We start from the raw sequence: 13,068 nt of genomic DNA, 5'->3' as shown, positions 1-13,068 counted from the left end.
CGGAAAGCAGGAGGAGACATTAAATCTCTCTTTTCCAAACATGTCCCCCAGTCACTGTGGTCAGACAAAGCGCAGGTCTTTGGAGAGCACCGTAGATAGCAGCAGCAGTTTGAGCTGTTTGCAAAAAAAAACAAAAACGCATCTATACAGGAAGAGCCCAGTTCCTGATTTCCAGTTTGGTTTAATAAGAAGAATTTCCTTCTTCCCTTCAGACTCATGCAGGAAACCTGCAAACAGACCAGCTCCATAATCTGATTAGCTTCCATCCCACGCACGTTTCCTGAAACAAACGATTTGCGGGAGTTACTTTCCATTCCGACCCCTGCCCACAAAAGGTAGGGAGTGCAATTCCAGCCAGGGGATCCGTCTTGGGTTCAAGAGAGCAACAAGCAACTGAAAGGAGGATGCAGTTGTCCGATTCATGCCTAGGAAGATTGCACCCTACCGGCACTTCCCCCTCACACTCCCGGTAGGACAGGGACTGATTTTTGGACAGTAAGTACCGACGCAGACTGCCAGCCCCTCAAGGCAGGGATGGCGTCTGAGAAGGACCAAGCGCAGTGCTTAATGATGTGCAGTGATCCATTTAGAGAGGCTAAGACAAGCAAAGGCAGGGCATGTGCTTAGACACAAGCTGCATTTCCAGGGTAGCGGTGCAGCCTGGGTGGTAAGGTAAGAAAAGAAGAGCCACAGAGAATTTTTCAGGTAGTTCTAGGACGTTCATCACTCCAGCACCCACATGACTCACAACGCCCACGTGAGGCGGGGAAGTGCTATCTCCATCTTGCAGATGAAGTGATTGAGACACAGAGAGGGGAAGGGACTTGCCCAGGTCACACAGTGAGTCAGCAGCAGAGCTGAAACCAGGTCTCCCAGCTCTCAGGCCGTGCCCTCCTTACCAGGCCGCCCTGAACCAAAAGAAAGGAAGTTCCTGGTTCACAAAGGAGCTGGCTGGCACTGGCCAGGCCATGGCTCAGCGGGTGGAAAGAAGAGAGCTTGAGAGGTCAGTGAGAGTCGAGGCCTTCATCGGGGATGGAAGAGCACCAGACGGGTACAGAAAGCCAGCAGGATCCAGGCTCACCGCTTGCAGTGCATTAGAGGCCTCAAGCTGAGGCCAAATACACAGCAGTCACCACTGAAGACACCGCTGCTTAAAACGAGGGGAGAGCTCAGTCCCCCCCCCCTCCCCCTGCTCGGGAGAGGAATCAACTGGGGAGATACCCAGTGGGTGGGAACAGATGCTAGACGCCAGCTTTTTAATAGTGATCACTGTGCAGGAGAGGGCTTATCTCTGTCCGTTCTCCCCCCCCCACCCCCCCCCCACCCCCCGCCCCACACACACACACACACCCCTGTAATCAACCCCGACTGGGAGGGCAGCTGCTCAGCCTTTGCCCAGCAAGCCCCCTCCCCACCTGGGTCTAGCTGCTGCCATATTCTGTGTTTGCGGCGGGGGGGAGATTGAAAGCTTCTGTCCTCTGTTCACTCCTTCGTCGCTTTATTAGAACACGAAGGGACAAGCTGGTCGGTTTTGCTAGGTTAGAATAATCGTACTGGAAGGTGGTGGTTCAATTACGCACGGACTGCCCAAAACCCTGGCGGGGGAGAGCAAGCGAGGGGGGCTAAGCTCTTCCAGCTAAACCGCTGCTGCAGGTGGTGAGGAATTCTCGCTGGCAACTTGCAGGACAGGTACAGCTGCATGGGGGGGAAAACCACGGTCTGGGCTGAGCACATGGCTTCTCTTGCTCTCGGCCTGTGGCTGAAAATGCCCTCATTGAGGCACACGCTGGGCTGGGAACCAGCTGTAGAGAAGACGCCGGGTCAGCAGCCAAGAAGAGAGGCAATGCGGCTGCTTCGCTCTGATGTTCTCTAGCTGCTACAATACCAGAGACCAGACAAGCCAGGGGCATCAGGGTGATACAGTGACCCCAACCATAGCAAGAGACTCCTTGGTATTGGGACTGACCCCAGATCTAGACCTAGGTAAGCACTGGTCAGGGAAACGCCCGTGTGCGGAAAACCAGGAAAAGAAGGGTTATTCGGAAGACATCCTAATCAGGCTCTTTCCCCATTGCACCAAACTAAAGCTCTGGTCCTTGACTAGGAGCCTAGAGACACTGCTGCCCCGGGACACACACAGCTGCCAAGCAAAAGGGATACACCATGACATTTTGATTTCTTCCCGAGTTCTGTCTGAAATATTGTTAATGAGTCTCTGAGGAGGCAAACACATTACAGGTTTTAAACGTCCCTTTCAGCCAGCCCAGAAGTCCCGTCCCCCGCTCCTGCCAAAGCAAGCAGCTACTGCAAATACTTATGGCTAATATTTACATTCAGATTCAGTTCAGGAAATACGTGTATTCCCTTTGGTGAAGGAGGGGGGCAGGAGGGCAGGTTTTTAGCATTATGTTTCCTATTGCAACACAGGTCAGGGTTAAAAACCAAACAGGGAGATTGGCAATTCAAGGCATTTGCAGAGCCATTTTATGGCTACAACAGCTCAGGTCCCTGGTAACGCCAGATCTTCGGCACATTGTGTCGCACATATCAGCGCGGAAAAAACACTCAGAAATGGGTCCAATGCTGATTTCTTGGCTGAACGACAGACAATAGCTCCTGCTTCACACTAGAGCACTTGAAGCACTGATGACTTACCCACCAGTTACAGGTGAGCAGGGCCCTTAAAACAGACCCTCAGTTGCAGGCTGCAAAATGAAAATGGACAAAGCTTTGGATAAACAAGGAAGCAGCCCTGACTTTCACCCACAGCTCAAACTGAACCTTTTGGCTAAACAGAGGCACAAGTTGGAGAGTCCAGGACAGATTTGGATTCTGAACCCCCCAAGCTCAGGATTGTTTGGATTTAGGGTTTTGGGTTCAGCCCATTATCAAATTGGAAGCATTCCACGAACTTCAGATCCATATTTTGAACTTTGTTCAAACTCCTGCCTTTTATTGGAGTCCCTCCTCCCGCCTCGCCAAGTTCTGATAATTTTCTCCCTTCATATTTCATTGTTGGATGTGCCACGTTGGAAGATTTTCTGCCAAGATTTCCAGTACGTTTCTTTTTAAGTCCAAGAGATGTGACAAAGCTTAAAGTATTACAAACATTGAAACTTTGCCTTTGGCCCTTCGCTAGTTGGAAGCATGAAGCAAGGCCGCCTGGAGAGTGGGGCCATCCAGTCTCACACGGTTAACGTGGGGTACCTATATGCGTATTCCAGGGTTAAGCCTTCTACACAGCACAAGACCTGTTCTCAACACGCTTTGCAGCAAATCAACCACAGCGGGTTGTTTGGAAGACTACAGATTTTATATTACAGCAAAAATATATTTGCTGGAACGCTGGATGTCAACAACGTGTAAGGAGAGAGGAACTGGGGGAGAGATTTTTCCAGAGACCTTCGGGGACTTAACGTATGCTCCCAATTCCCACAGTCTTTGAAAATCCCAGCACAAGTCGTCTTATTTAAAATACCCACCCACCTTGAAGGTCCCTGTAACGGTTCAGACTACAGAGGTGCACTGCATACGAGCACTGATTTCTTCCAGGAGAAGGTGGGTCATTAATTCCCTAACTGCTGGCAGTTCTGCAGATACAACGGCCATTAAGAGACTCCACAGCTTAATGTTTATTCTACATTTTCATGTACTAAGGCCAGTTTCGGGGTCAAACCCTGGCCCTACTGAAGCAAATGGCAAAGTTCCCATTGACTTCAATAGGGCCAGAATTTCAGCCTTAAATTCGCTGTAAACTCACTTCTAGATGCTTGCCAAGCTGCAAATTTAACTCACTCACTCCTTGGAATAAAATGACTACAAACCCGGCTTTCTGGCATTGGGGCCTGCCTGGCAGAAGGGAGCCCAAAACCTAAAAGCCAAAAGTGAAGTAGCATCTGTACAGGCTGCTTCAGCAGGGTTTCTCAAATGCGGCCACTCTGGTCGCACGCAGCCGCCAGGGGCTTTGCTTGTGGCCATAGCATCCTGGGCTGTGATAGGTGAGAGGGGGAAGCAGTGGTCCCTCCCTGTTGCTCCTGGATGCACCACCTCGCGGTTGGTTGCTGGAGCTGCCAGCAGGGGCTGGATCCTGCCCACCTGGGGCACAACGCTGGAGGAGCAGCCAGATAGTGAGTTCCCCACCTTCCCAGGGGCAGTGGGGCTCAGGCTTCGGGCTTCAGCCCTGGGGTGGCGGGGCAGCAGGCTCTGGGTGGGCCAGAGCTCAAGTCCCGCTGTGACTTGGGTTCACGCCCTGTCATTCTGGAAGCAGCTCAAGGCACAGACTTGAGTCAGAAGGTCTGTGTAGGGCACGACAGACATGCTAACACAGCAGAGAGACCCAGGCCCAGCAACTGTAAACCCAGGTGTCCAAGGCCAAATGCACACTCCGGTGCAGGTGTGCAAACACCAAGTCTACAAGCCCGGATCTCACAGACGCAAGTTTACAATGCACTACAGACTTACCCTTAGAGCAGTGGTTCTAAGCCTGGAGTGACCATGGAGGAGCGGTCCATCAGCAGCTATTAGCCAAGATGGCCAGAGACGCAACTTCATGCTCTAGGTGCCCTGAACCTCTGACTGCCAGAGGCTGGGACCGTATAATGGGAGGGACCATCAAAATTGCCCAGTTCTGTTCATTCCCGACAAAGGATCTGGTACGGACCACTGTTAGAAGACAGGGTACTAGGCTAGATGGACCATTGGTCTGACTCAGTAAGGCCATTCTTATGTTCTCTTTCCACACTATTCATGAGACCCTTCATTTTCGGTTTAAACTGATTTTTACCGAAAAATTCTCAGGTTTTACAAAAAGTATTCCTCAGTATTTTCTGATTTTCACCCTACTTTTGTATCAGATATAAAGAAAACCTTGTTTTATTAGGAAAATACAAAACATTGCGTGAGATATACGTACTATGATAATACATTAGTCTGTGTGTATATGCAAAGCTGCCTGTTGAAGTAAGGCTCTGTATTAGTCTAGAAGATCCACACAACAAATGGGCACACATGCAAGCTCTGAAGTGCGTGCGCATCTGAACATACTGATGAATCTCACACCCACCATGTACACATTTCAAGCTGTAGCAGAGAACAATTTAAAGATTTGAAACACTGAAATGCGAAGAAAATGAAAATCTGTATCAGAACACGTTTCAGAACACAAGGAAGTATTCACAAGTTTACAAAAAAACAAAAACAGGAGAAAAGGACAAAGTTGAGTCTATGCGCTGTAAATATTTACAGGCTAATAGTTCTAAGTCTACAACAGTAAACTGTTTATTCAAATCAAAAGTTTTATTTGGGGATTAGAGATGTATTCTTTTCTTAAACTCAGAGGTGGTATTGTGTTTTGAGTTCTGTTTTAGTTCTACAGCAAGCCAAACTGATGAACAGAATTCAAAGCATTAATCTATTGAATACACCCCCCCCATCTTTCCGTCCACCAAAATAAACCCTGATATTTACCCAGAAAAATGACTAGTTTTTTTGCACTGATTTTCACCTGTTTTTGTTGTGGTGGTAACACACACGGATAAATTCCCAGGAAAAATTAAATAAAAACAGAAAAACAAAGGGCCTTAACTATTCATGAGATGTCATGATGGTGAAAAGGTACTACTTGGTTCAAAACAGAACGAGTTAAGTTCATGGAGAACAGATCAATCAACCGCTATTAGCCAAGATGGTCAGGTATGCAACCACATGTTCAGGGTGACCCTAAGCCTGATTGCCAGAAGTCAGGAAAGGAAGACGGGGGTGGATCACAAAAAAAGGGCAAAATTGAAATGAAATATTTTGTTTGACACAAACTGGAAAAAGACACCTTTCTTGTTCTGGAAAATGTTTGAGATTGACTTTGTCCAGATTTGGTACAAAACATTTGTTTGTTCATGCAAAAAGTCTCGGGGGGGGGAGGGGGAGAAGAGGGAGAGAGACCATTTCCCACCCAGCTCTGCTTGTTTCCTCCACCCCTTCTTTCTTCCTAAACCCAAGTCCCTAAGTCCCAGGGAACTGATGGAAGTTAAAACCTTGCCCTGCACAGATCTGGGTCCTGCAGGAGCAACAGTACGTGTGCTGTGCGTCTCGTTTCTAGGAACAGGATGCAGGGCACATAGGAGCTTGTAACAGCCGGGCTGGGCTGGGCGGCAAGATTTATCCATTCAGATCTCTACATCCCAGCAAAAAGACCTCTAATCTCACCAGAGTGGACTTAAGCACGAGGCTGGGGGAGCTATTCTTAGACGTCTGACTTCTCAACAAGCCAGCTGGGGTGTTTCAGCAGAACCCTGCTGCTTGCTCTCTCTAACCTTGCAGATTTGGGTGTTTTTCGGACAGTCAAAGCCTTGAGGCCTGAACAGGAGCAGATGCTATTAAAGGGTGAATAAAGGGGTGGAAGGAAGAAGTGACCATTCTTTCATCAGCCTGCCTTTGAGAACCAATACAACAAAGTTTTGGCAGAAGACTAAAGTTAGGAGCCAGGGACAGCTTTGTGTTACAGTTTTAAGACAACAAACCCATTTCCCCTCTAGTGCAGAGCTGTGAACACTTCTGACTTTACACACACACACTCCCTTATACACACTCCCTTCCTTTCTTACTTTGCCCCACTGCTCCTAGTATCTAAGTGCCTTCAAGAAGTGTAATGAGGCAGTGAGATTAGCATCTGTCACCTGCAGTTCGAGGGGGAAGGGTAGGAGGGAAGCAGGAAGGGGAGTATTTAATTTTAATGTGATTTGATTAAATAAGTATATGTGCAATAAGAGAAGGAACTTATTTCCCTACCCCAAAGCTACGCCTTCCTTTAAAGGAAGAGCAGTTTTAGCACATAGCATTATCCTCCCAAAACAGATACACACAAGCAGGTGTGTCAAATGCCAACCACCAGCATGGCTAGTCCCAATGCTGAATTCAGCTCTGCCCCCTCTATGCCATTGCTCCCTCCCCCGCCACACACTTCATGGCAGATCATTTGTTCTGGTTTTGTGTATGGGGGCAGAGAATCGCACAAATAAAGGGCTTAATTGTCCAGCTCACATCATCATCATAGTCCCATTCTGTGCCTAGGGAAAGCAAGATTCAGCCATTAAAAAAAAGTGTCAATTCTTTGTAACAAAGCTGTCCAAAGATGCTTTCCTTTCCCCTCCTTTTTAAAAGTAAATTTGGACAGATAATACCACTGTTCATTTTAAAGCATTCAATCAATTTAATTTTCACACTTGTGCAGAATTCTGGGTTTTAAGGATTTTCTTTTAATTTTCATAAATGTAAATATCCACAGTTGTACAAAATTATGAGGTGGGGAGGCTTGGATCAGACCATTATGTAATACCAGTAGAAGCATCGAGATTCAAGAAAGAATGAAAGTTTTAACCGTTAAACCACAAAATGGCATTGTCACACGTCAAGATACACCACGCAAACATCCTTCCATCAAAACCTCTAATAAGTTCTCAAGCAGCATTTTTCTTACTTTGCCGAGCTGTTAATTTCCAACATTAGTGGAAATATTCTTTCCTCAGTTTGCGAAATCGATGTGACCTGACAAATCTTATCCTTCCAAGCCCAGTTACGTATAGAAAGCTGTAAGCTCATCGGGGCAGAGAACTTGCTCTCTAGTTTGTAGACCAGGTGCCCTTGGATATCCCTGTCTAATGGCCAATCAGATATGATTTCCATCAGCTCATTTGAGGACAGTCCACATGCTGAAGCCCTCTCCTAAGCAGCAGCAGCAATCTGATCTTTGAAGGAAAGGTCCGGGTCAATTCACAGCTTGCACCCTCTTCCCATCACCTGAAACCCCATCCCCCACACACGAGACTACTGACCCAGAGTTTGAAGTGGAAAGGGCCAAAAACAGGCGCCATATTACTGAGCACAGAACCTTCTTATTTCAGCAACACCACAAGCCGCAGGCAACGGAGCCCAACAGCAAATGCATCCGAAGCAGCCTCAGTTCGTGTAAAGGGGTCTCCGCCTCCCAGCTTTCAGCCTAGGGGCAAGGTAACAACGCAGCACGCAACCGGTTCGTGACATCAGGCAGAGCCTACTTTGAAGCATTAAATACGCACACAGTGAAGCAAATATCAGGGGATCTGGTCTTGCCTTCCACTAGGACAGGAGACCACCCCCCGAGGGTTTAAAGCCAAGTCTGTCTCTCACACACACATACCCTGTGCCTGGAGTGATGACCCACACTTACCTCCGGCATTGTAAGCTGGCAAGCACCTCATCGCAATGCAGAGGGTAGATATAGCCAGAGGTGGCACTCGAAGCAGCAGATCAGCACACCTCGGCCTGGGCAGGCACCACTGGAGTATCACTTGGTGGAGGAGAACCCCCCGCCCCTCGCAGTAGCCTCTTACAGTCAGCTAGGAAGACACATCTGAGCCCTGCACTCACTTGCAAGCACTCTGCACTGCCATCTGTTGAGAATGCAGCCAGGAAGCCTATTCATTGCAGAGCACCTCTGAGTGCCACGGGCTGCCATGCAAGTCTAAAATAGGTGCGAACAAGAAAGCAGGTGCACGGTGTGAGAAAACACTTTGCCCAGCTATTGCCCTTTGCCCCTACGCATCTCACTGTGTTTCTGTAGACGTTCACGATACTGCTTGCACTCTTGCTAAGCAAGTGTGACAGCCACCGTCTTGGAAGACACACTGGGGATTGAACTAGGGATGCCCAAAGCTAAACATGCAAGTCTTTACAGCCTGAACCAAAGAGCCAGGCTCTGCAGCTGCGGCCTGAAACAGAACCACATCATCTCTGGATTGGGCACAGAGGAAGATGCAGGAATGGGCATGAATGGTGTCCCTAGCCCCTGTTTGCCAGAAGCTGGGAATAAGCGACAGGGGATGGATCACCTGATGATTCCCTGTTCTGTTCATTCTCTCTGGGGCACCTGACACTGGCCACTGACAGGATCCTGGGCTAGATGGACCCTTGGTCTGACCCAGTCTGGCCGTTCTTAAGTTCACAATACATACCAAGCCGATGGGTTACACTGGCATTAGGACAAATTCTTATCTGGTGTAAACCTTCACAGCTCCATTGACTTCACTGAAGTTCCTCATCTGCTATGAGTCACGTCACTACACTGAAGTCAATAATGCTGGGAGAATTTATACCAGACGAGGATCTGGCCCATTATCTCTATTTTAGAGACAGAGAAGCTGAGGCAGAGAGCGCTTACGGCAACAGGCTCAAGCTCACAGAGTGCTGGGGCCAGAGCTGAAAATAGAACCCAAGCGTCTAGACGCCCACTCCGCTGCTCTAACTCCATTGCCCGTCAGCAGACGTATGCTTCGTAACCGACCAAGCCACCCACCAGTTTAGTGCCGTACCTCTATTTTTTTACTTCCCCCATTATACTTTGGCTCAAACATTCATGTGACTCTCCCTGCAGGAAAGCGTCTAAGGCAAACTTCAAACGTTTTGCTTTAAGAAAAAGAAGTATGAAGATCCCAAATCATGAACAAACACTTACTACCCAGAAATATTTGGAGTGAAGTGAAAACAGATTCCTTCAATTACCACCCAAGTCCAGAGACATTAGTTATATCACTGTAGTGTCTAGGAGCACCATTTACTGACCAGAATTTCATTGTGCCAGGTGCTGTACAAACATAGAACAAAAAGACCATCTCTGTCCTATAGCTAGCCACATCACACAGTTTAAAATGTCAGTCATTTGTGGTGTTGCTTTCCACCGCCATCTCAACCCTCCCAGCAGAAAAACACCCTCCACCCCATTTTTAATATGAACAAAAGCTTTGAAAGTGATTCTTCCTGACAGACTCCACGGGCGAAGCCACTTGGGGGTATATAGGGCTATGCAGGTGTTTTGGTTTCATAGGATCACAAGCCAAAGCAGCTGGCATGCCCAAGAGAAATCCTTTGCAATGGCCATTTGCCCATTTTAGACCCACTGCTCAGGAAGCCAGTTACTAGTAACTTTTAAAGGTAGGTAACATCTTTCACCTCCCCTCCTTAACAAAACCCCTGCATAAATAAAGAGCGAACCAAGGGCTGCTCTAAGTCCCTTATGATGCTGCTGCTATCAGAACCCTGTGCTCATGAAGAGCCCCAGTAAAGGAAATGGGGTTCCTCTACAGAACTACTGCAGGACAGAGGCTTAAGTCAGGAACAATTTTGCAACTGACTGATTATGACAGAGGCAGATTTAGGCCTTGAGTATTTAGGGAAGACATTCAGAGTCAGCCACCATCTCTCTCCCTCCCCTTTCGGGAAAAAGGAAAGCTTTGCAGAGTTTGAGTTAAGACACTTTGTCAAGAAAGCCTGAAGCCAAACGACTCATGTGTTAGAGTGAGCACAGTTAATCCCGCCTTCACTGAAAAGCTCAGTGCAACTTTAACTATGGAGCAGCTATGCACATTAAAAGCATTAATATGAAACAACCTCACACATTATATCTGCAAAGCAGAACTCAGTTTTAACCACATCTGGGTGGTGCCTGTGGTCAGTATAATAGGTTTAAATCAAGCCCGATTGGTAAAGGACAGCAGACTTTGGAGAAAACTCACTTTTTGAATGAAAGAAGGACCAAGGGGCAGGAGGAGTTGAGAGGTATGTGACAGATGGACGATAATGCCCCATTTGTTTTGTTTTCAAAGGCTACCTTTTTAATTGCCTTTACCTTGCCAACTAGCAAAAGAGAGGGATATCTCAGTGGTTTGAGCATTGGCCTGCTAAACCCAGGGTTGTCAGTTCAATCCTTGAGGGGGCCATTTGGGGATTGGTCCTGCTTTGAGCAGGGAGCTGGACTAGATGACCTCCTGAGGTCCCTTCCAATCCTGATATTCTATGAACTGCAGCAGAAATCCGCTACTGAGGTCCTCCTTTTCTCTAGCCAAAACATCATCAACTCCCCCCCCCCCCGCCCTCAAATCCCTGGCTTTAGCAATGCACAGAGGAAAGTACTTTTCTGAGTTCCTTTCTGGGTACAAGCTTTGGCCAATATCAGCTTAAATGCTACTTTGCACCTTCCGCTTCCTTTAACACAATACGGCCCAAGAGGCTGGCTAGATTATTAAACGTCACGACACAATGCAATAGGCACCAGAGTCCGCTCTGAAAACAAAAACACAAAACACACACACAAAATCCCCCCACAAGGCCAAAACTTTCCAAGCCTTCAGGAGCTGCTCTCATGATTTCCTCTAGGTTAACTTATTTGCTGCCTCACTGCGGAAAGGCTCTTTCTACCAACTCAGCAACTTCTTTGGAAAAAAAAAGAGAAAAGAAAAAAAAAAGAAAAAGGAAATCGGGGCCCAGGCGACGGTACAAACAAAACAAAACGCGGGTCCCCACAAGCCAGCCAGCCAGCAGCGCCCTGTCCCCCCCATGTGGCGGACCCAAGCGAACAAAGCACAAGCCCTGCCCTCACGCCCAGGGCTGTCGGCGAGCCCATGCCCCGCCAGGGACTGGGCTCAGTGGGGTGCTTCGCCCAGGGCAGGTTCCAAGCAGCCGTAGCCCGGCCAGGAGGGCGCGCACCCCCCGCCTGGGGACCAGAAAGCCGGGTGCGAAGGGATCGCAGCCCCGGGAGAGCTCCGCGGAGGGAGCCGGGTCCGGGGAAGGGGCGAGGCAGAGCAGCCCGGAGCCGGAGGGAGGGAGGCTAGGGCCCGGCAGGAGGGAGCCGAGGCGGCCGCCCCCCGGGCAGCCCTTACCTGCGGGAAGTCATGGCCGGGAGCGCGGCGATGCACGGGGCTGCGCCGCTCACTGCAGGCTGCCGGCCGGCGAGGCGCAGCTGCCCAGGTCAGAGAAAGGGGCGGGGCTCGGGGTCCCTAGCCACGCCCACTCCCGGGCCACATATGGTCTGGGCACGCCCCCTGCCCGCATCCCCCAGGCCGCCCATTGATCAAGGCGGCCAGGCTAGTCCCGCCTCCTCCAGCTGGAAGGTTAAACCACGTGTCAGCAGGGGGAAAGCCCTCCCTGTGACGAGAGGGAACCCCGCCCTCTGTGCCTCCGCCCCCTCCCTCCCCGCTTGGCAACTGGCACCGCCCATCAACAGAGGCAGGGCGGCCGCTGCGGCTCTTAAAGGGGCAGCGCACTCCCTGGGGAGGGGAAGGCTGAGGCCAGTGGGTTTCAAACCCTTTTTTCTGGGGACCCAGTTGAAGAAAATTGTTGATACCCAAGACCCAACGGAGCTGGGGATGAGGGGTTTGGGGTGTGGGAGGGGCTCAGGGCTGCGGCAGGGGGTTGGGGTGCAGGAGGAGGGTCAGGGCTCTGGGCTGGGGGTGCAGGCTCTGGGGTAGGGCCAGGGAGGAGGGGTTTGAGGTGCAGGAAGGTGTTCTGGGTTTGGGGGAGCTCAGGGCTGGGGCAGGGAATTGGGGGCAGGAGGGGGGCCGGGCTCTGGATGGGGATGAGGGGTTTGGGGTGCGGGAGGGGCTCCAGGTTTGTGGGGGCTCAGGGCTGGGGCAGAGGTGTGGGAGGGGGTCAGGGCTCTGGATGGGGATGAGGGGTTTGGGGTGCAGGAAGGTGTTCTGGGTTTGGGGGAGCTCAGGGCTGGGGCAGGGGATTGGGGGCAGGAGGGGGGCCGGGCTCTGGGCTGTGGATGGGGATGAGGGGTTTGGGGTGCGGGAGGGGCTCCAGGTTTGTGGGGGATCAGGGCTGGGGCAGAAGTGTGGGAGGGGGTCAGGGCTCTGCATGGGGATGAGGGGTTTGGGGTGCAGGAAGGTGTTCTGGGTTTGGGGGAGCTCAGGGCTGGGGCAGGGGATTGGGGGCAGGAGGGGGGCCGGGCTCTGGGCTGTGGATGGGGATGAGGGGTTTGGGGTGCAGGAGGGGCTCCAGGTTTGTGGGGGATCAGGGCTGGGGCAGAAGTGTGGGAGGGGGTCAGGGCTCTGCATGGGGATGAGGGGTTTGGGGTGCAGGAAGGTGTTCTGGGTTTGGGGGAGCTCAGGGCTGGGGCAGGGGATTGGGGGCAGGAGGGGGGCCGGGCTCTGGGCTGTGGATGGGGATGAGGGGTTTGGGGTGCGGGAGGGGCTCCAGGTTTGTGGGGGCTCAGGGCTGGGGCAGAGGTGTGGGAGGGGGTCAGGGCTCTGCATGGGGATG

The 13,068-nt window shown here is 50.6% G+C and overlaps 1 protein-coding gene across 2 annotated transcripts in view; it reads right to left on the bottom strand.

Moving 5' to 3' along the window:
• LOC311532878 (tyrosine-protein phosphatase non-receptor type 11-like) overlaps positions 1-11,767 on the bottom strand; it is an 83,244-nt gene extending 71,477 nt beyond the window's left edge. The window contains exon 1 of one of the 2 annotated variants that reach the window (XM_084651801.1): positions 11,685-11,767. In XM_084651801.1, the coding sequence (XP_084507927.1) occupies positions 11,685-11,698 (14 nt within the window). In that variant the 5' untranslated portion in view covers positions 11,699-11,767. The remainder of the gene's footprint in view (positions 1-11,684) is intronic. The other variant, XM_084651800.1, reaches the window with a different exon arrangement.
• Between the last annotated feature and the right edge of the window lie 1,301 nt (positions 11,768-13,068).

The sequence above is a fragment of the Lepidochelys olivacea genome (genome assembly GCF_965140295.1).
Source record: "Lepidochelys olivacea isolate rLepOli2 genome assembly, chromosome: 18".
In the NCBI taxonomy this organism is placed as follows: Eukaryota; Metazoa; Chordata; order Testudines; family Cheloniidae; genus Lepidochelys; species Lepidochelys olivacea.
Note: the sequence above shows the minus strand (reverse complement) of the source record. Positions and strands in the feature narration are given on the sequence as shown.